At 35.7% G+C, this 21909-nt stretch overlaps 5 protein-coding genes across 5 annotated transcripts; 4 read left to right on the top strand and 1 right to left on the bottom strand.

Moving 5' to 3' along the window:
• Positions 1-855: 855 nt before the first annotated feature.
• On the top strand, positions 856-5562 carry LOC135145526 (patatin-like phospholipase domain-containing protein 6). The gene is made up of 23 exons (XM_064077644.1): positions 856-963; positions 1033-1144; positions 1214-1310; positions 1361-1551; positions 1602-1775; positions 1828-1978; positions 2041-2313; positions 2367-2501; positions 2562-2683; positions 2741-3046; positions 3101-3193; positions 3272-3404; positions 3460-3512; positions 3572-3697; positions 3753-3938; positions 3989-4175; positions 4232-4332; positions 4383-4458; positions 4517-4647; positions 4702-4810; positions 4865-5016; positions 5067-5243; positions 5306-5562. Exons 4-23 carry the CDS (start codon positions 1549-1551, stop codon positions 5474-5476), a joined length of 2859 nt encoding a protein of 952 aa, XP_063933714.1. The 5' UTR covers positions 856-963; positions 1033-1144; positions 1214-1310; positions 1361-1548; the 3' UTR covers positions 5477-5562.
• A 2251-nt stretch (positions 5563-7813) lies between these two features.
• Positions 7814-9162, top strand: LOC135145555 (uncharacterized). The gene is made up of 7 exons (XM_064077672.1): positions 7814-7921; positions 7986-8110; positions 8163-8234; positions 8291-8376; positions 8445-8616; positions 8723-8877; positions 8926-9162. The coding sequence occupies exons 1-7, from the start codon at positions 7881-7883 to the stop codon at positions 9139-9141; spliced, it is 867 nt and encodes a 288-aa protein (XP_063933742.1). The 5' UTR covers positions 7814-7880; the 3' UTR covers positions 9142-9162.
• Positions 9163-9229: 67 nt separating this feature from the next.
• On the bottom strand, positions 9230-11104 carry LOC135145523 (phosphoglycerate kinase 1-like). Its single transcript, XM_064077643.1, has 11 exons — positions 11024-11104; positions 10858-10973; positions 10667-10806; positions 10517-10598; positions 10367-10465; positions 10151-10292; positions 9973-10087; positions 9776-9910; positions 9598-9718; positions 9443-9544; positions 9230-9379 (listed from the first exon to the last, which is right to left on the bottom strand). The coding sequence occupies exons 1-11, from the start codon at positions 11086-11088 to the stop codon at positions 9240-9242; spliced, it is 1257 nt and encodes a 418-aa protein (XP_063933713.1). The 5' UTR covers positions 11089-11104; the 3' UTR covers positions 9230-9239.
• A 2130-nt stretch (positions 11105-13234) lies between these two features.
• Positions 13235-14447, top strand: LOC135145540 (V-type proton ATPase subunit C-like). The gene is made up of 5 exons (XM_064077658.1): positions 13235-13299; positions 13386-13571; positions 13625-13810; positions 13873-14053; positions 14132-14447. The coding sequence occupies exons 2-5, from the start codon at positions 13493-13495 to the stop codon at positions 14445-14447; spliced, it is 762 nt and encodes a 253-aa protein (XP_063933728.1). The 5' UTR covers positions 13235-13299; positions 13386-13492.
• A 1899-nt stretch (positions 14448-16346) lies between these two features.
• Positions 16347-17664, top strand: LOC135145541 (uncharacterized). The gene is made up of 7 exons (XM_064077659.1): positions 16347-16399; positions 16487-16569; positions 16633-16739; positions 16798-16885; positions 16939-16978; positions 17031-17125; positions 17265-17664. Exons 1-7 carry the CDS (start codon positions 16347-16349, stop codon positions 17357-17359), a joined length of 561 nt encoding a protein of 186 aa, XP_063933729.1. The 3' UTR covers positions 17360-17664.
• The last annotated feature ends 4245 nt before the right edge of the window (positions 17665-21909 follow it).

Below are 21909 nucleotides of genomic sequence, written 5' to 3' on the forward strand. Positions count from 1 at the left end.
AAAAAAGATTTATACTTAGGTTAATCCTCTAAAGTCAACTGCCAAAGTGACCGCAGGGCAGATATTAAAACAAATTCACTGTATTTTAACTTCTTACATTTTTAGGAAGCCTTAATTACCACAAATTTATTAATATTGCTCACTAAAAAAATGATACTTTTTTATACTATGAAGGACTTTGTCATTTGTGTTTATGAATTACACAACTTTAAGATTGCAAAAAACCAACTTTTATATTCCCATCATTAAACCAACGTATAGAATTGTGCAAAGTAAAAACTAAAATAATTTTTTTTTAGGCTTAAAAAAACTTAGAGTGAACTTTTAGATTTTTTAATTAAAGTGGAAGACTTTAAATATATTATAAACAATGTAGTGATACAAATTGTTTACATGTAATGCACTTAGTCATTCAGAAAAAGAAAAACGGGTATAATATAAAAAGTGTTCCGCCCTTATTAAAATTAAAACGACGTTTGCTATGAAATTGTTAGGATTGGTATGCGCGAATTAGTCACATTATTGGGTGTTTTTACTTTAGTATCAGTTATAGTAATACGTCCACGTCTGTTAATATTTATTTACTTATTTTTCCTTTTAAATGCTTGAAGAGTATTATTACTTAGTTACCTTGCAAGAGAGCTTTTTATATTTTAAGCAAATCTGGCCAAATCTTCTGAGAAAGTTTTATGAACACTTTTTAAATTTATTAACTGCTTTAACACATTTGAGTAACTACTTTCCTATATGAAGCTATGTTTAATATTTGATTTACACTAATATATTTGTAGAAGTGTATTTATGGATCTTTGCAGCTTTTCTACTATCTTGGGCTTTCTTTTCATTGATCGGTTTTTATAAGAATCGATATTACCAAAAGGAAATACAGAGACAGTCTAAGGATGAGCTTAATTTGGATTTAAATTCTTCGTTATCAGGCAAAACTTTGGACAAAGTTGCCAAGTGACTTTTTTAAAAGCTTATTTTTTATTTCATTTTAAATAATAACTTTTTCTGTTCCGTTTGTAAAAGAAATGTTGATAAGTTGCCTCATTCTCTCCGTCTTACGACTACCCATAGTGGAGAAGGTTTTCCTCTGCGAAGAAGAGTTAGAAAAAGAGAACGGTTGCTAGCCATTGCGAAGGTATGGTTATTCTTTTTCTTGAACCCCCCATATACTTGCGTACTCGCCGGGGTATGTTTATAACTCCAGAGCATCCTAAGAAAAAAAGTTCCGGACCGCTCTGAAACCGCTCCTCTCCTTATAGAGAGAAAACTACCACCTTTAAACGTTCAAGATGAAGAGAAATGTTATAGACTATAAAATATTATAATTTTATTTAAAATAATTTTGCGACAGCTGGTAAAGGTCCGCTTTATGACATCTTTTCTTGTTTAAAGACTTGCCGAATTTTCGGCCATTTTGACGAGCTTGTTTTTTTGGAACTTTGCAAATTTGTTGAAACTATTTCTCTGGATAAAGGGGAATACTTATTTCGTTCTGGAGATCTTGATGATTCTGTTTATTCGATTTCCAAGGGTTCCTTAATGGTCTTTCCTATAAAACTTATTTACCAATTATTTCTAAAAAATTGCATAAGATTTACATTAACGAGGAAAAAGAACCACTAGTTCCTATGTTTAAAGTCAGTGCTGGAGAAAGTATAGAAAGCTTGCTGAGCATTATCGACGTCCTTTGTGGCGAGGAGTTAAGATTTGATGGTTTGGAGGCCGTTGCTTTAGAGCCTTCTCTGCTTATTAAACTTCCTATCAAAGTATAACTTTTTATAAATATTCGGCGAGTTTTATAATAGTGCACTCTAATAGCGGGCGCTTCCATGTTTCAGGAAGTTTCCTTTTCTACTACAAGAACTGCTGCGTTCAAATGTGAATCGCCTCCACCGCGTGATCTTGCCTGTTCTCTATAAATATTTCGGACTCGCTCAGGATTTATTTGTTCCGCCCGCATCTGGCTATGGTATTTCTTAATTTTCTTAATTCTTTTCTTTTTTAGAATTTAATTAATTACAATTTTTTGAGCTGAGCGAATACAATCAACACTACGAGAGTTTAAAGAACTTTTTCAGCACCAACAACTTTGCCCTGACGCAGACTTTGCCGTCACTGCGCGATCGTTGGGATCGCCCGTCGATCATCAGAGCGAGGTCTCCAGCCCTTCCAGGGATGCCGCCTTGAACGACCACTCCGCTCTAAATAAAGCTGCCACGGCTTTAGCGCAACTGCTTGACGTAAACGACATTGACTTTTGGAAGGATCATTTAATTATAGAACGCCTGAAATCAAAATCAGCCGGTCTTTTTCTTTTAATAAAATCAATTCTTAACTTTTAATCTTTTTGAAATTAGTGGCACTTGCTGGGCAGTATCCCTCCGAGCTCCACTTCCTGTATGTGCTGAGTGGCAAGTTGAAGCTCTATTTGCCCAGCTTGAAAAACAAAGGAAAAGATCTCCTCTACTCAATTTCGCAGGGAAATACTTTTGGTTTGTTTATTGCTATACTTGTTTGCTGTACTTCTGCTTATTAATAATCTTGATTAAAAGGGCACATGTCTTTACTTTCTGGAGAAAAAAACATGTTTATTCTGGAAAGCAGTAAAGAGGGTGCCCACGTCGCCAAGCTTTCATATACTTCCTTTGAAAAGCTTTTGAAGCTCCATCCGCACGTTCGTTTCGATATGCATAGACATACTAAATCTCACCGACCCGAATCTACCTCGCAGGCTGTCCTTCCGCTCGCCTACGACCTCATGCTTAGCTGCTCGCCGGTAGTCCGCCGGTATGCTTTCGGTATCCGTGAAGTGCACGTGACGGCAGGCCATCTGCTCTTCCGGCAGGGAACCGCGTGCGAGGCGGTCTACATCGTTCTGAATGGCCGCCTCCGCTCGGTTATCCAGCGCGGGAGCCACACGGAGTTCCTCAACGAGTTTGGCCGGGGGGAGAGCGTGGGCGAACTCGAGCTCCTGACCTCTTCGAATCGGGTCACGAGCGTGCATGCGGTGCGTGATTCGGAGATCGTCAAGCTGCACGTGAGTGGCTGCCCGTTGCTTTCTTAACGTATGACTCTTAGTGGCGCCTTGCAGGCTTGTCTTTTCGAGTCTCTCCGAAAAGAGTATCCTGAAACGGCCCACAACTTCAGTAGGCGGCTAAGCATGCGCTTCTTGCACAGTATTCAGGTCTGCAGCTCCCTCCCCCTTCCTTTTTTATTATTATTATTTTTAGTATTTTTTCTCTAAGTTTCGCTTTTGGCATAGTCGTCTCACTTCTCTCCGGACAAAACCTCCATTGCACACCGAAATCTCTCCACTATTGCAGTGGTGGCGATCAGCGACACTGTGCCTCTGAACCAGTTCTGCCGGTGCCTTGCAGCCGCCCTTTCGAGAATGGGTACCTTGTCTTCCCCCCTTTCTTTTTTTTAGACTGTAAAGTTTTCTGCATGGAGGATCATTTCGTCACCTCACACAGGAGTTGATCTATAAACGATTTGGAGACAAGGTCCTTTTTTTGCTCGTTTCGCCAGTGACTTTGGCCTTTACAACCAATGACGTGCGTAGATCTTTTCGATGGCTATTGAGTACCATTTGGCTAACTGGCTAAGCCACTTAGAAGAAAATAATCGCTTTGTATTGTATGAGTGCGACAAACTGGTCACTGATTGGACCAAGCTTTGCATCCGCCAGGTATTGGCTCTATCTCTTCCCACCCAGCTGACTTACCTTCCGACTTATTCCACAGGCAGACTGTATTCTGATAGTCGGGCTGGGCGCGTCCGACCCGAAATTGGGCAGAGTCGAGCGTTACCTGGAAACCATCACCAACCGCGCCCAAAAGGAACTGGTTCTCCTTCACGACTTTGCTCGCCGACCCCGTAACACCGTCAAGTGGCTTAACCTCCGCCAATGGTGCACGTCTCATCACCACGTCCGCCTATCCATTTCTTTTTAGCTGACTCCTTCTCAAGTGGTGTACAGCTTAGGTGTACCCCTGACTTCCTTCAGGGTCTTTCAAACTGCTCCTCTTTGAAGCCTCCGCCCATCGTCAGCGACTTTGCCCGTCTCGCTAGGCGGTTGGCAAATGCGAGTATTGGATTGGTACTGGGAGGCGGCGGGGCCCGAGGAATTGGGCACATAGGCATTATTCGCGCATTCGAGGAACAAGGTTGGGGCGTTGGCCCCTCCACGTCTATACGGGCTAACGGCGTCGTCTTCCGGCAGGCATACCAATTGACATGGTCGGTGGAACTAGCATAGGGTCGTTAATCTCCGCTTTGTATGCTGAGGAATTACACGTGGACGAGGTGTCACGGCGCGCTAAGGTGTTTTCTCCCGTGCGCCTGCTATTGGTGTATCTCAACATAACTTGCAGGAATGGTCGGTAAAAATGTCCTGCCATTGGCGGAAGCTCCTGGACTTGACCTATCCGCACACTTCCCTTTTCTCAGGTGCTATGTAACGGGGGCACCCGTCAACTCTCTGATTACTGGTGCTCCTGCGAGCCAGGAAAGGCTTTCAACGATTCGTTGAACGCCTTGTTTGGAGACACTTGCCTAGAGGACTTGTGGATTCCTTATTTCTGCATCACGACGGATCTCACGACCTCGAAGATGCGAATGCACCGAGACGGCGTAGCGGTTTAGTGTTGATTGGCTTCCTTATACTTTTTTCTCAGTAGTTGCAATGAGCAGTGGAAGTATATTCGGGCGTCCATGACTCTGACTGGATACCTCCCTCCACTCTGCGACCCTGTCGACGGCCACCTACTCGTGGACGGCGGCTACACCAACAACCTGCCAGGTGGCCCTAGTAACCACGTGTTTGTTTTACCCGCCAATACATCTGTTCCCTTAGCGGATGTGATGCGAGACTTTGGCGCGCAGATCATCATCGCCATTGACGTCTCAGCAGAGACCAACCAGCACACGACTTCCCGCTATGGCGAGTATCTGTCCGGCTGGTGGGTTCTTTGGAACAAATGGAACCCTTTTGCTGCCGCCCTCAACGTGTGTAACATTATCCCTGCGCAACACTTCGGTTTTATAAAAAGTGGCAGATCCCAGATTTGCCGGAAATATTAAGCCGTCTGTCCTATGTCTCCTGCGTCCGGCAGATGGAAGAGATTCTCGAGGGCGGCTACTGCCAGTACCTCGCGCCTCCCGTTAAGAAGTTTTCTACCCTGCAATTCTCCTCCTACGACGAAATACAAGAGATCGGCTACACTTATGGAAAAGTGAAGTTCTATAACACCGCGATTATGCTAAAGGAACTAACGGTGCAGCACGGCTTGCGTAGGCTGTTATTTCTGCCTGGCGCCAACAAGATTCTTTATCGTGCATATTCTCTCCAAATTCAGACAACGAAAGTTATAATGAAGAATCAATTAATAATGCAAAACAGGAAGAGCCTCCCTTAATGGAGAATAATATTATACAATCGGGCCTGAAGAAGCTCCTCACTTTGTAAAAAGACCTGTCTAATATAAATGGACAACCGCCCTTACATGACTCGGGCTATCTAGAGGCTGTAAATTTTTTTTTCTGCACTAATAAAAAGGCCGTTTAAAATTATAAGGGGACTTTGATAAAAATTATTTTAAATTTAATTTTAAACATAAAAAAGATGGAAAGGCGAGTATAAATTTCAGCAAGAGCTCTAAAGTTATAATAAAAATCTAATATTTTAGTACTTATAAAGACGCTTAAACTTACGAACATAATTAAATTCTTAAAAGTTTTATTAATTATTATACTGAGAGAATGTTCGATCGTTGTTATACAAACCTACGTCAGGTAACAACGTTTCTAATCACGAAATATCAATAGCGAGAAAACTCCGAGTTTTGTTCAACTGCCTTACCTAAATAGAAAAATAAATAAAAGAAGAAAAACTAGTAGTTAAATTATTTTATATAGAAAAGAATTCAGTAATGGTAAGTTTTGATAATCATGTTTGTCATAAACACGGACCAAAAGTTAACATCATCGTTGAGCATTAAAATATATATAATATATATATATTACCCTTCAGTATTTCTAAACATCGCGAGCTACAGAGTAAGTTTTAAGAAGAAATTTATTAACGCGCAAAACATTATTTAAAATCCGAAAATTGATAAAGTCGATAAATTATTTCACATAAGGGAAAAAAAGGTAATAAAAACTAATAAAATCACTAATATATGTAACAAGATAAAGAGCCGAACAGAGTATATACTAAGAGTAACTCCCTAAGCGAAAACAGAATAGAGTTCATTCCCTTATTCCTTTATACTTTAATAGTGCGAAGCTAATTCACATGTTTCTAAAAGGCATGCTTTTAATTTTCCACATGGTGGGCTGTGTTTTGTGCTTCTTTTTCCGGTTTTGGAAAGATAGGTAGGAAATTTTTAGAAAACAAACTACCTCTGTTGTGATTTCTTTACCTTTCCTTTTAATTTGTATTTTTTTATTATGAGTTATGTCTATCGTTTGCCAAGTATGCTGGTTGCTGGTTAATAGACTCTTTGGTGTTCAAATCCTTAAGAACACAGTCAGGTTCTTAAAAATTATGGACAGAAGTGCACTAGACTTAAATTGGTTTTGCAATTTTTATATTATAGCAGCAATTTTGATATTAAAGACATCGAACCCTTTTATTACTAACATTTTTATAAAACATTTTGGTACCGCTGTTAATAGCCCTTTTTAAAATTTATTAATTAGAGCAAAATTTTTAAACTTATTTAGCTGTTTTGGTGAAATCTGTTAATTGGAATCAGAGTTTAGCTTAGTATTTATTAACTCTAGTTTTTTAAAGAAATTTTGGATTTAAACACCAATAGAAAGAATTGTCCACTATAGCTTTTTTTATATCCTTGTGCGAATTGGTTGTAACATTTACGCGCAAAAGCCTTTAGAACAGCAACTTTACAATAAACAAGCCTCCTTATAGAGATTATAAAGCGTAAGGTATTATGAAAAAAAATAACTTACAAGCCACTATTTAGAATGCTTATATATCATACTTAATGTACTACTAACGCAATGTTAAGACAAGGGGAAAGAAGGACTACGTTAAAATTTATGAATAGCAATACTTAGCTCAGCTAAAAAATACATACCATTAAGATAAGGCGTTTAATCAATGCTAGTTCGTTAGTATCACAAATTATTAAGTTAACACAAGCAAATTAAGAGGTAATTTGTAATACCCGAGATATCAAGTAAGCTTAACTTAAAAATACTACAAAAACTAAAACATTAGGTAAACAAGACCAAATCTTCCTTTCATCGTTACTCTTTCTAAACACATGGTCTGGAAACTCCAATATAGATTCGCGTACAGATATTTACTGTAAAATTAATAAATTTCTCGCTATAAAATTTTGTAACCACTCTTGATTATATATTCAATACTAACTTTCTTTCTAACTTTTAAATTCAGCCTTAGGGAGGTTATAATAAAGTACAAGAAAGTCATCTAAGCAAAGGATAAACAGACTTTATAAATTATTTGTGGAAGTCACATTCGTTCAAAAAAGTGTATTTCTCTTCAGAAAACTTCATACTTAATATAAATAGCTCATATATTAAGCAAATATTCCTCACAACTCGCACCGGTATATAAAAATGAAAGGGCTAAACGCGTGGGAACTGAAAGTTTCAAGGGACGCATCATAGAAAGTTGTTCGGTGTAAAGTGGTTTTCTGCTTCTTCTTTCCATTTTGATTTTTTTAGAATAGCCCTGTTGGTATATCTGCTTTTGGCGGAGATATTTAAAAGTATAAGTTTTAAAATATAAAGGCAGCTTTGTGTATTTTAATACAGTTTATGGTAGAAAAATAATTTTTTTTTTAAATTAATAAATCTTTAAAAGTGAGACGTTAAATATGTTTAATCCTTCGCTACCTATCGCCCACCGCCTTCCCAGATAAGTCTTTTGCTTAGATATTACGAAATATTTACATATATGTATTTGAGTTATAATTGAATACATCTCACAGTTCTTTACCCGATATTGTGAACTTTCAACTCGAGCTTAAACAAAGCGTACGAAAACAAATTGCTATATTTAACTTTAGCATAGAAAGAAACAGGCTTACATGGGAGTATCTCATTGGTATGCTTACCAGTGCTTTAAATATATGATTTCAATTACTTTTAAGTCTTAGAATGCATCTTCAACATCGTTTCCGAAAGGAAACTAAATACTGAATTTGATATAACACCAGAAGTTATTGCAAGTTATCCTGTTTACGTTATAACTTCTGTTTATGTTACTTTATTAACTTTTATTTAGGTTCGTTGAAATATTTTAGTTCATCGAGAACCAAAATCGAAAAAACTACACTTCTCACTCGGGAAAACATGAGATCTTCCTTCCAGGTAGAAGGCGTTGCTTAATTTCAAAATCATTTATTTTTGTTAATTCTATAAATGATGTTTATAAACAGAGTATTTTTAAAAACTACAACTCTTTTTGCCGTTTAAGTCGGGATACGGCTGCAGATTTTAAAATCCGTCTAATAATATTACTTTCTGATTTCCAAATTAACCCTTTTAGTCTCTTGAATTCTACTTTTATGCCCACTTCGTTCGGCGTTAATTCTCTACGTCGGCTTGGAGGTTTTGTTAATTTTAATAACTGAATTACTAATCTAACACAAAAACTAACGTCTTAAAGTTTAAATTTTAATTATTGTTTGTAATAGAATTTTTATAAAATTATTAGATTCTTCCTCGCGGTTGGACTTTAGTTTGCTTGCGCCCGGCTCTCCCGATCTTGGAGCTAATTCTCTAACGCAAACTTTCCGAATCTCTTGTATTCTAGAGACAAACCTCGGAAACCGGCGCCAGGAGTGTGTCATTGAGCTTAGTGTCTTCGAGGTGGAAGTCTTGATTCATAAATTTTAAACAATAATTTATTTTTTTTAGATAATAGAAATTTATAAAGCGGTGGAGAGACAATGCCAGTTTCTCCAACAACAGCAACAGTTTCACCAGCAACTTCACCAGCAGCAGCAGCAACAGCGGCAACAGTTCCACCAGCTCCACAGGCACCAGCATCAAGGCCGGGAGCAACACGTGGACGATCCGCATGCATGCGAAAACCCCTTCAGCATTGTCGACAGCTCGCACATCTTGCATTAATCAGCTTATACATAAAAAACATGCAGAGCCCCCCCCATTCCCCCCCTCTTCTGTAATATTCATGCACAAAAGGAGAATTCAAAAACTTTTTTTTTTATTTATTTGCTGGAGAGTGCGGCTACGCCTGGAAGAGTCTTCCCCTCGAGAAGCTCCAGGCTCGCCCCACCACCTGTGGACACGTGCGATACCTTATCTTCTGTTTTGTACTTCAGACAGCACGTGGCCGTATCGCCGCCACCTGTGCGTTCAAATCACAAGTGAAGGTGCTGCAGGTGTTGTTTACGTGACTAGGCGTGTTTACCTACTATGGTGATGCATCCATTTTCTGTGGCTCTAACAATGTCATGCATCAATCTCTTTGTTCCGCTCTCAAACCTTTTAAATTCAAAAACGCCAAGGGGGCCTGCAAGTACTTCATCTGAGACCTTCAGAAAATATAAACAGGCCAACTGAGACCATTCCACAGGATCTGCTTAGCTTCTAAGACAGCCGCGGTGAACCGTTCGCTGGATCGAGGTCCGCAATCTAGCCCCATCCACTTTCCAGGGATGCCCTCCTCGTCAGTGGCGTATCCGACCTGCAAATTATAAAGTAGTCATTTTTTTTCTCGGCACTAAATTAAACGGGGTCCAACCGTAGCTTCTTGAGAATAGGAGTCGGCTGTCACGTAGTCACAAGGAAAAATCAGCTCAACGTTTTTGCTTTTTGCCTTTTCCGCAATATCAGCAACTATTTTAGAGCCGTCTTCGTCAAACAACGAGCCGCCAATCTACTCAAGTTATAGAACAATAGGGAGAGTCACGAAAATTTTAAAAGAGTGTAGAGCTCCACCGAAATGCCATATAAGGTTTTTTTAAAAGTATAGGCCATCCCACCTCCAATAATTAGTTTATCGACTTTGTCAAGCATTGTTTTTACAAGCTGAATCTTGTCAGAGACCTTTGCCCTGCCAACAACAAGGTAGTCCTTAAGGTAAAAACTAATCTAAAGTTGATCTACAAGTAAACACCCTCCAAGAATAGCTAAAAACGGCCGTTTGGGAGACTCCAGAACCATAGCAAAGTAGTCCAGTTCTCGTTTCATCAGTAAACCTGCACAGCGAAGGGGGAGGTTAATTCCCACCATCGAACTGTGCGCCCTGTGCGCAGTACCTTAAGAAAAAAATTATAATATTTTATTCTTAGAAGGTGTTATTTTTTTGACAAACAGGTTTAAAAATTTATACCGAACGCATCATTGACATAGATATCGCCAAGTTTAGTAAGGGAGTCTCGGAAGGCTTTTATTTTTTCTGAGGAGGCGCGGACGGTGGAGCCATTAGAAGCTATAAAAAAAATTGTCGGTGGTTTACATAGGATTCAAGCTTCGTCTTTACATTTTCCCTTTCCTTCTTCTTCACAATGAAACCTTAAGTTTTCTAATAAAATAATTGCCCCTTCTTTGGGATTAGCACAGATCTTTTCGAATAGGGAAGGATATGGTTTGTTATATGTAAACCAGCTGGTACAACCACAAAGTTGTAGACCTTTTCAACTTCCGGACCAACGCAATCAGAAAGGAATATAACTTCTTTCTTTAGCAGTTCCCTTAACTTTTCTGCAACGATTTTTAAAGAATATCGAGTCTGAACCTGTCCATCAGGGCGCCCAAGATGGCTCATGAGAACTATTGTTTAGTTTTATGCTCTACACTAGTGATAATTCTAAAAACTGTTACCTATAGAACGCGCATTTTTATCAATACAATATTTAATGGTCGGTAGTGCAGCAACTATTCTTTGTGGATTAGTTATTTCGCCAGTGCTTTTGTCTTGGGGAACGTTGAAATCCACACTAACTAACAATTATCAAGTTGATCTTGACAAAAAATTTAGAATAACAACCGTATTAGAACGCGTTTCGACCTTACGTCCACATCACATATTGATAGTTTTCTACTCAAACCCATTTTATAAACAAATCTCGGAAATTACCTAGAGGAAATACACTATATTTAAGAAACGTCCTCTGTTAGTGGGTATCACCATTTTTGTTAACAAAGACGCTAAATTAAGTAAGTTTTATATGCAAACAATAAAACGCTCTGCAGCTAGAAACAATAGTAGGAATTGAACAAATGGTTAAGGGAGCTTATGCAAGTCATACTATGTGCTGACTTTTTGACTTTTTAATTACTAAGGATAGAAAGCTTAAGCAACCTAAAAATTATCCCCGACCAATTCATTTGCATTCTTTTTGGTTCCCCTTCCCTTAACTTTTGCTTTCTAATATCCTTATGCAGAATCTGGTGCGGTTGTTCAGGTCAATAAAGAATTTACCTCTTGAACCACGATGACGGCATAACAATTGATCAACTCTTCTTTATTTGATCTTTACAATAACAAAGTAGCCTTTTCTAAAAAAACGAGTTAATTGAGCTTTAAAAGTTACAAGATATCACTTAATGTCCTCTTGACTTTCTTTATAAACTACGTTTTAAACACTTAGCTACTTAGAGCTATGTAAGATCTACTATTATTACAGAAGTTAGATGCAACGCTTTTTTTAAATATACATTTCTCCTTTAACCTAAAATACTAAAATAAACATTAGCATTACCACAACCGCTCTTATCCTGAGCTTTGTGGATAGTGGGTAAGACACGGTAAAGCACAACTCTCCTGGCTGCGACATAACCTTGCCGTGTTAATTGTGTTGGGCAAATTTAAAGTTTTAAAATATTTGAGTAGGTGGAAATATATTTATAAAAATTTTTGAGAGTATATCCAAAAAAGTTACAAATCGAGTGGCGAATCATATCTTAATAAAAATAATTGCGTAAAGACCTTTCGTGCTCGCTGTGTTTGAGCGAGGCATAGAGTGTACTTCCTTCAACTTAAATTTTTTTTCCATATACCTTAGTAATTATCACAATGTTTAAATAGAATTTCAAACTTCTTATTCCTGATAAAGTGCGCTTCCGTCAGCTATAAAAAGTGGCATTTTATAATTAATCCACGAGGTGAATAATGTTAGTACTGTAAAATCCAAGGAAGCTTTTTAGTATACCGCATAATGTTGGTATGAGCTTATATTGTGGGCAATTTCCTGTCAAGGAAGAGCTTTAAGTCATATACTAAATAGCGGGCCTCGTCTTGATAAACTTCTATTTAGTAACCATAGCACGAAAAGTCTTCCAAATTAGGGTCATTCAGAATTTTTTGGTTAAGGATCGAATATAGTACTGAAGAGCGACTTCATAGCTGGTTATAAAAAAGTTCTCAGGTCCTTTTTCGAAATCTGGTTCGCCCGGTCAAGCATGCTGCTTTCTTTAGAAATGAAACATTGCTTGAAGTCAGTATGGTTATGTTAAAAAATAAATTACTACGTTTTACTTGACTTTCATTAGAAATTTATTAGTCCGATTAAGGCTCACCATATTATTTAATCAAATTTTTAAATTTTTTTAAGATCTATACAAATGATGCTTAAGTCTTCGATAACATGATGGCACTCAAGAAGTTATTTCACATATTAAACTTGGTACGAGTTCTAAAGACGGTTAGTTCTCACCGACATTAACGAAGACCGCGACCGAAACAGATAGCGCACAGCTTATTAATATAACTTTTTAGGGATGTAAGGGTAACACCCTCTAGTATTTTAATATTACAATTCAAGAAAGTCTGCTGGCTGCCGTGCGGCTGTCTCATGGCTAGAAAGGATTCTTCAAAAGAAAACATTCATTTTCTCGTTTCTGGGCCGCTGCCTGAAGGAGTAAAAGATACTTATTTTATCCAGCGTTTAATAAAACATTCCACATATAGAGGTATTTTAATTATTTGCTTAATTCGTTTTTATAATCTCTATACCCTCAACTTACTATACAAGTTTCACCTAAATCTGTTTGTTAAAATAAGTTTAACCTTTAACCTGTAACTTTTGTTATATTTTAGCAAATATTACTCTTATTAAAAATTATTCTTAGGTAATCCGATTTATTCATTCAAAGAGGTTATTATCCCCGATTTTAAAGTAGGAACGTTAGATTCCTTGATTGCTCTTTCTGACGATGTGCGCAAATATGACTTAACTTGTGAATCTCTTTTAAAGAAATTAGTTAAATTTTTAAAAGAAATACTTGATACAGTAAAATTTGAAAAAGCCATTAAAGTTCAAGGTTTGCTAAAAAATATTTTTCTACTGAATTTAATTAAAGCCCATTTTCAACATCAGTATTTGCACTTAAAAGATTTTATTAATTAGGCAAAACTTTTGAGGAATTTCTAAAACATTTTTCTTGGGATGTGAAAAAATATTATAATGTAAATTTAGTTAAAGTTGTGGAAGAAATAGCAATACCGGTTTTACGTATGGAAAGTCGGACAAAAGAGAAGATAACCACTTACCAAAACTGCAAGACTGATAATAAGTTTGAGAAGACTAAAAGCGGTTTGCGGTCTTTTAATTCTATATAACTATATTGAAGGATTTTATATGTTTAGGCTCTTTAGCCAGCAAACGTTTAAACGACATTGTGAAAAGGGAGCACGTGGTTTTGGGATCGGAGTATTTAACAACTTTATTCGTTGCTGTTCCGCGTCACCTCGAAAAAGAGTGGATGGCTAATTACGAATCTTTGACGGAACTGGTAGTCCCGCAATCTAGCCAAAAAATAGCCACCGACTCTGGTGCATCTCCCGTGTAGTTAATTTATTATTCCCAAATATAAATAATTTTTTTTTTTTTTTAGAATTTACTCTCTATTCAGTGACCTTATTCAAACGCGTAGTCGAAGCTTTTACAGAAAAGGCCAAACTGGAAAAGTTTATAGTGCGCGACTTTGTCTATGATCCCCAAACATCTGACTCTCAAGTGCAGGAAGTAAAGCAAAAAGATGCCCAGCGTAATCACGTTTGGGCCTCCTCTGTGAGGTAAGCATTAGCGGTTTTTTTATTTTAATTTAAATTTATTTTTTTAACCATCGCTTTAATTTTTTAAAAAAAATCGAGGTGGGCCAGAAGATATCTCGAGGAGGCCTTCATTTATTGGTTTCAGCTCAAAGTGATATTCGTCATCATCGAGGCCACTTTGAACTACGGCTTGCCGCCTCGTTTTCAATGCTTTTTGGTGTCCCCAGTCAGTTCTAAACAATTGAAGAAAACAAGAGCTTCTTTATTAGCTGTATTTGACCACTTAAAGTCGCCGAATTTCGATTCTCACAGCTCCGGTGGTTTGGAGGAAGGAGTCGACTCGGTCGCTTTCGCTGGCTCCGCGGAGTATTTGCCCTACACTTCTCTCACTATATCTGTAAACTTTCATCTTTAATACATTGTTGGTAATACAGTTTTTAATATATAGTGTTTATGTAAAGTTATAGTTTTTATTAATAGATCACTATTACATTACTCGATAGTTATATTATTCTACCATTTAGTGCACAAGATTCAAGTTAAGTAAGCCTACAAATGGCAATAAATTTTGTTTTAAAAAGGTTTTAATTTAACAGCGCGAACTTGCTGTTCTTTTTATTGCGGACTGAAAAGACTTGTGAAAGTTTTTTTTACTGTTAATTTTAATAACTATATCGCTAGTCATTATTTATTTACCGTAAACCACTACGCTTCTTGAGATGTTTGCCGGCTTATATGAGCTCTGCTTCTCCGCATGTTTGTTAGAGCCTTTTGAAATAGGCTTAAACCTGAGGTTGAAATATCTTTTCTTGAAAGTAAACGCATAAAAAAAAAAGGAAAATCACACCGCTCAACAGTTTTATCTCTTGGATGTAGTTGGGAGCCGTAAAAAACTGTTTTTTCTCCATTTTTCATAATTTTTTTTGATTTGAAAAAATGCGTACAACGGCTCATGAATGGCTCGAAAACTTATATGTAGGCGATTAAACCTCTTTAAGAGCTTAAGTATTTGAAGTTATTAACCCGACCAGGAATGAAAAAAAATAAAAAGACTACTCTTTTGGTTTGGTTTTCAGGACAATCGAGTATTCTCTAATTCGTCCTTCATAAAGTTGTTATACTCTGCATTTTGTCTTGATTTTTAAAAAATTAAACTTAAATACGTGAGAGGTAGACAATTTGGGGAATTATTACCCCTAGGATATTGAATTTCACTACTTAAGGAATAAGATTATTTATTAGCTATAAGCTTATGAAGAGCCAGCAATAGTACCTAAAATGGTGAGACATGCTTGGATTAAAAAAACTCGTACATTTATCTATCGTATAAAAATGTTAACCCACCGTACTCTTTAGATCTGTCAACCAGCTACTATTATCTCTCTCCCGACTTAAAAATATGTTCCAGGGAAAGAAATTTGGGTTAAACGAAGAAGTTATCGCAGAAACAGAGAGCTATTTTAAGAGCTAAGACAAATCTTTAGATTTAAAAAGTGTAGATATATTTTTTAATAGCGTTGGACTGATTGTATCACTTTTGAAGGAGAGGTGTTGATTATAAAGTTGAAATTTGTAAAAGAAGTTTATTTAGTTATTTCCGAGACTTTTTAAGTAAGGTATTACTCTCATCTAAACCTATGTATTTTTTGCATGAAAGTGGTTTACAAAATCATATCCTGCTTGTTCGGCATCCACTTCTTCTCTCTCCTCTCTATTAAAAGTTGAGGAGACATATCTTTAATACCGGTATAGTGTGTACAATATAATTTACGATTATTGAAATGGTAGTAGATGAATAAAATGCAGAAAATTAGTTTATTAATTTTGTAATAAAAAAACTGTTTACTTGGTGGCTTTAAAATGGAAAATGGAAAAGAATATTTAAAAAAAAAGTTTATATTATGACGATATTAACGCTTCGTAGTAACGCCTTGAACTTCAGGTAACCCCGTAGCATATCCTCCAAAATGGATAAAAAAACAGTACGTGCAGCACACAAAAAAGCTACCTTATATATTAAAAAGGTCTTTAGCCTAAGAAGTATATGCATTATGATTTTATTGGTGTTTATGAACTACTTTGAAGTACTGGGAAAGCCAAAAACCTATTTCGCCTGTGGATCATCATTACGGTATACATAACTGAGGTTAGCAATTTTTTAAGGCTGGAGTCCGACTAATATTATAATTTCACCTCCCTCCTACCCTCATGCCAAGAAAAAGGGTAGAAAGTCTTAAAGAAAATCCTACCATAGTTGGGAACTCTCATACTTAACACGCCCGTTGACCTTAGAGAGATGGATTTGATTAGATAGATGGAAAGTGTAGCATCACCGCCTTCCAAGGAGGACTTGAAACGTCTGAGCCAGTACGACATTTTTGTACCTTTCTCTAGGCTCATCTTTTTGTTACTTTCTACTATTATAAATATTTTGTATTGCTTGTTTTAATTTAGCGCTTATCGGGAAGGTTTCTGCACCGGGTCCATTTACTCTTTTGGTGTTGTAGCAGTTTGCTTCGGCGGTGCAAAATACTTTTGTTAGTTATTCCATGTTGTCCTAATTAATTTTTTTTAAATAAAGTAATTTTTTTAAATTATAGATAAAAATTTTGAGAAAATTTCAACTTTTATAAAAATTGGTCTTGGCGCTTTCATCGTTGGTTCTTCTGCTTTAGTTAAGGGTAACGCGGAGATAACCTCTTTTAAGGTATAGACTTCATGAACTCTATTTTTTCAGTTTAAATTTATATACTTTTATTACCTAGAAAAAGAACCCATCAATTAATTTAAATAGTATTTCAGGAACACAAGAACTATTATCATTCTTGTCCGACTATCGCTACCCTCTTATCGGTGATACTTCGCGAGTTGAAAAGTTTTTTTTTTTCGCTAAAACATATAAATAGGATTTACTTGGCTTTCTGGCCTATGCGGTTCTATATATCGGTTGGTTTGTATTAAGAGGCCTTGAACTTTTAAGCAAGTTCCATGTTGGCAGGTCTTACACCTACCCTGATATCACTACACAGCAACGTCTATTTCATGCACGCGTGCACGCTCAAGCCTTAACCATTGCTGCAATTCTACTTACTGGTGAAATTATTACACAAGTTTGTGCGTGCGTTAGTGAAGCGTGAGGGTTAAATTGAGGGATTATTTAAATTTAGTACCTCAAAACTCTTGTGTTTCGGTTTAATATATAGATATCGTTTATGTTCCTTTTACGTATTAGGTATTCTGGTAAATGTTGCACCGCCTTCTAAGAAAGAAGACCTCAACGATGAAATGTTTTTGCGAAGAATTGCTTACGAAGATAAAGATGTGTGATGAATTATAAAACCCTGCATTTTTTACTTATACATCTTGTGAGCATAATTATTGATGACAAAACTATCTTCTATTAAAAGGAAAGTTTTCTTAGGGTAAGTAGCCATCATTTTTATAGTAACATTAAAAAAAAAATTTATAAAAGAGGCAGAGAAGTTTTTATCGCCTCTGTTATAGTTAATAAAGTTTAGACAACCAGGGAAGCACGGAAAGCAATTAGCTGGTAAAATTGCTATATGCCTGGTAAGCAAGGAAAAGGTAAAAGTTGCTCACTCTTGGCCTTTCAAACAATGTATTATGCTTTCGATGAGGAAAAACATATTTACAAGAATAAACCCGGTAAAACTGACATAAAAAGTTTTTTCTCTCTTGTTTTCTTCATGAAAATACTTTTAAAAATTCCGAAAAAAATTTTTCTGACTCTTACGAAAAACTCTAAGGGTACTATTTATATGAGCTAGTATATCAAATAACGGGTATCCTGCCTTGGCAAAGTAGCGCAGGCTGTGATACCTGCAAGGTTAGAAAACTTAGCGAAAAAAAAAGAAAAGAAAAGAACATTTTTCCGGAGTGTCAATTAAAACATTCCACTTCTCAAAAGATTTTTAAGGCTTTCAGAAAGTGTTACTATAGCCTTTAACGATCGAAAATATACCGCAATAGTATTTTTAGAAGTTGAGAAAGTCCTCGAAAAAGTTTTGGCACAGAGAACTTGTTTATAAGACGACCAGGTTTAACTTTCCTAGGTCCTTAGCCCAGATGACAAAAAATTATTATTACACAGACAATTCACAGTCCATATAGGGACGATTAATTCAAATCTAGAAGATTTTAAACGTTGGTGCCCCTCAAGGATCACTTTTATCGCCTCTTACATTCGCGCTTATATGAAGGAAACCTCCCCGCACAACTACTGTATCACTAGCCCAATATGCGGCCGACACAGCTATATTCTGCGGTTTTAAATCGACGGCACTGGCCATTAACACTTACAACTTTATTTGTATACTGGTTTACTGATTGGAAGATAACGATCAATGCTACTAAGAGTGCATTAATAATAACTTCAAGAAGAAGAGTTAATATTTCAAAAGCGCCCCACTCCACATATTTAAAACTGCTATTTCCGTGGAGCTCTGGTGTTAAGCATTTAGGGGTTATTAAAGATCATAAATTTACCTGAAACACTCATACTGAGTATGTCCTGAGAAAAATGAATGCTGTCAAGAAAATTATATACCGTTAGTATGAAGGCGCAGCAAACCCTACCTTAAAGACAAGCTACTTTTATATAAACACATTCTCCTCCCAATTACGGTGTATGCTTTCATTTGTCGGTCTTACTCTGGGTATTATATAAATAGGCTGCATTAGAATAATCACTAAAGCTCCATGGTTCATATATAATGCTTAATTACATCGCGACCGCCAAATGAAAGCAATCAAGACTTTGTTTTTACAAATTGCGACTAAATGCTATATAAATAGAGTGAACATACCAAGAGTTTATTAACAACTGCTATTAATTATAACCCAGACCAGTACAACGGCCTCGATTTACCGCCCTAATTTTTGTCGTTTACTCATTTATAATTTAATTTACACTTTATTATTATTATTATTATTTAATAATATATAATACATATATAAAAGTGACAGAACAGATATAATATATTATTTTAATATGCTTAACCCGACTTAAGAATTACTATAATTCTATTAATATATATAAGAACAAACAGCAAAAAGCAGCGTATTATAGTATATTTATATGTATCATCACTTAAATTGTTTTTTTATTATTATTATTTACTAATCCTATTTACATATTTTATCCTAATTATTCTTGATAATAAAGACGGTTTTTTCTTTCTTTCTTTTTGTCAATTGCCCACGGACTGGTACACAAACATTGAAGATGAAAACTCTTCGAAGGACTAGATCCTTCTTTACCTTTCTTATAGTTCAAGAGGGAAATAAGGATTAAGCAGCAAAGTTCTGCTATGAATATGGACGGCAGGATGTCAATAAAAAAAAAAAAAGAAAAATAAAGGGTTAGAGGGAATAGAGCATAATAGGAAGAGAAAGGCGATCGCCGCGAGATGACGTGGTTCAACCATAAAATCAAGTCAACAGGTAAACAAATAAAAAAATCTTATCGTCAACCGTAGATAACAGTTGTTGTCCTATGTAAGCCATTATACAAAATATCTTTATATACACTGAGTAAAAGAGTTATTAGTTGATTTAATAAAAAAACAAAAGACCAGAAAAGCTATCTCTTTAAAACTTAGTGCCTACGGTCCCTGCCTAAGGTAGAATGTAGACCGTATTTTAATTCTATTATACTTATTATATTAGTCCCCATCCTACTCACCTAGAAATTAATAAGGCAGATTTAAAATAACCACAGTCTACAAATAAATAATACTCGTTCTTTTGAAAGCAACCGGCTGGCTTGTAGAAAGAATGGTTAAAAAAATAAAACTATTTTTACAAAGAAATTCAATTTTTAATAGAAACATTCGCCTGTCCGGGGTCTAAGCATTAAATTTATGTAATTTTTTATTAATGCCTTTTTTAATGCGCGCACTAGGAAAACAATGATCCGGAGTGGACGCATATGTAACGCATCGCTTCATGAATCGCGGATGAGTGGCCTCATCTGTAAGCCTCGATGTAAAGCGTTGTTTTCGGCTAAACTACGGCGTCCCCGTCATAATAACGACGCTTTGATTGTGGTAATTAAGCAAAACTTTATGGTTGGCGAGTCGTAAACTCAAACCAAAGAGTCGACCTTCATGGCTTAACAACGAGAATTTTAAGCATATTCCGACATCTTGTTTTTGATGATGATTTTTACTTTAAAAGTACTTTTGCTTAAATCTAACGAATTAATAGCTAAAAAATTAAAATTTGTTCTTATAGGCTTCTTTAGTCCAAATCTAAATTTTTATAACACCCTCCGCCTTTGTAACTAATTACTTAAGCGGTCTCCTTACTATTAACCGATTTTAACGTTTTAAGATAAGTAGTTCATAAGTTAATTGAAAATATTTATTACAGCAATAGGAGTAAAATAATAAGGCGTACTTATCAAATATTTTTGTTTACTAACCCGTGAGTTTTTCCTTTACAAAAAGTTTAATTATATTATTCATCTATATTGTATTTTAACGAAATTTAGCTACTTTTTTTTAAAAAAAAAAGATAATTTCGCTAAATAAAAATTAATTGGTTTATTTAAAATTAATACCTAGTAATTAATAAGCTCCCGAAGTTTTCCACTGTGATATGCAGCAAAAGTGTCGTCACAACCCCCTATGAGCTAATTTTATAAAATTTTTATTAATTGTATTGAAAACTACTCAAATGCATTAAATTATAGTAAATCACTTTTTATATAAATAAAAATCGTAGGTAAGAAGGTATTTAAGAAACAATTAAGATAAATAAATAGTTAGAACCTTCTTATTTATAAATACATAGGGAACAGTTCGCTGAGAAGTCAAGGCGTAAAGTTCATCTTTAATCTAATAAGATATATAAATTGTAAAACGTAACTTATTTATAAAGCTCAGAAATAAATTAAGTAGAAAACATATCATTCTACTTACACTGTCGCCAGTTTCCAGCTGATCAAGTTCCATAGAAACAAAGTCTACATTGAGTTTTTTAAAAAGATCCTTAACTTTAGTGCAATATCTGCTAATAGTGCTTAGTGAATACAAAGCCACCGTAGTGTCAAAAGAGCTGACTTATGTTTATTACAGCACTTATTTTTCTCTTCGAAAAGTACTAACTATCCAAGCTACCAATAATATTAAATACACTTTTTTTTTCGCCTTAGAGGAACTCGATGAATCAAGTGGTTTTTTTAAGACGTTAGTCAATACTAAAATATGCAGCTGTAATTATAAACTTGAAATAAAATATAAGTTTCCAAGCAAATTAAAGTACAGTATTTTTTGTGTACAAACATACAATCTTCTAAATTAGATATTTAGTGAATAACTTACTAATAAATAAAGACATTACAAAGTTCAAGTTCATTTTGGCGGAGAATATAAACTTTTAACAAGCAAAATGCTTAAAGAAAACGTTGGAAAATTGTATCATGCGATAAACTTACGGACAATAAGTTTTCGAAAATATTGCAACCAGCTTCTGCTCCAAAATTTTGTTTATAATTTCCACAGATCGCGACATTTAGATCTTCACAGCAAGGTTTATACTCAGTATAAGTTTATTATAAATTAAAATATCCACTGCGTTTGCCTATATATAATATAAATTTTAGATTGGCAATTGTAAACCTATTCTAATAATATTAATTCAGAGAACTTAAAGTATAACTTTGTGATTGCAAAAGGTGTGTAACAGAAGCGAAAAGAAAGGTTCTCAAAAAAAGAAGCAGCTTCTTCGTTATAGCCATTGTCCAGGACGCTAAAGTATACCTCACACATTTGTGTATCTTTTTCGTTTAACCTTATATGGGAATGGAATGACAAAGCATTTTTCTTACTGTATAGCCTTTTGCATACATTTTT

Source organism: Zophobas morio, unplaced genomic scaffold, assembly GCF_036711695.1.
Source record: "Zophobas morio isolate AGI-343-1 ecotype UQ-CSIRO unplaced genomic scaffold, CSIRO_AGI_Zmor_V1 ptg000157l, whole genome shotgun sequence".
NCBI lineage: Eukaryota > Metazoa > Arthropoda > Insecta > Coleoptera > Tenebrionidae > Zophobas > Zophobas morio.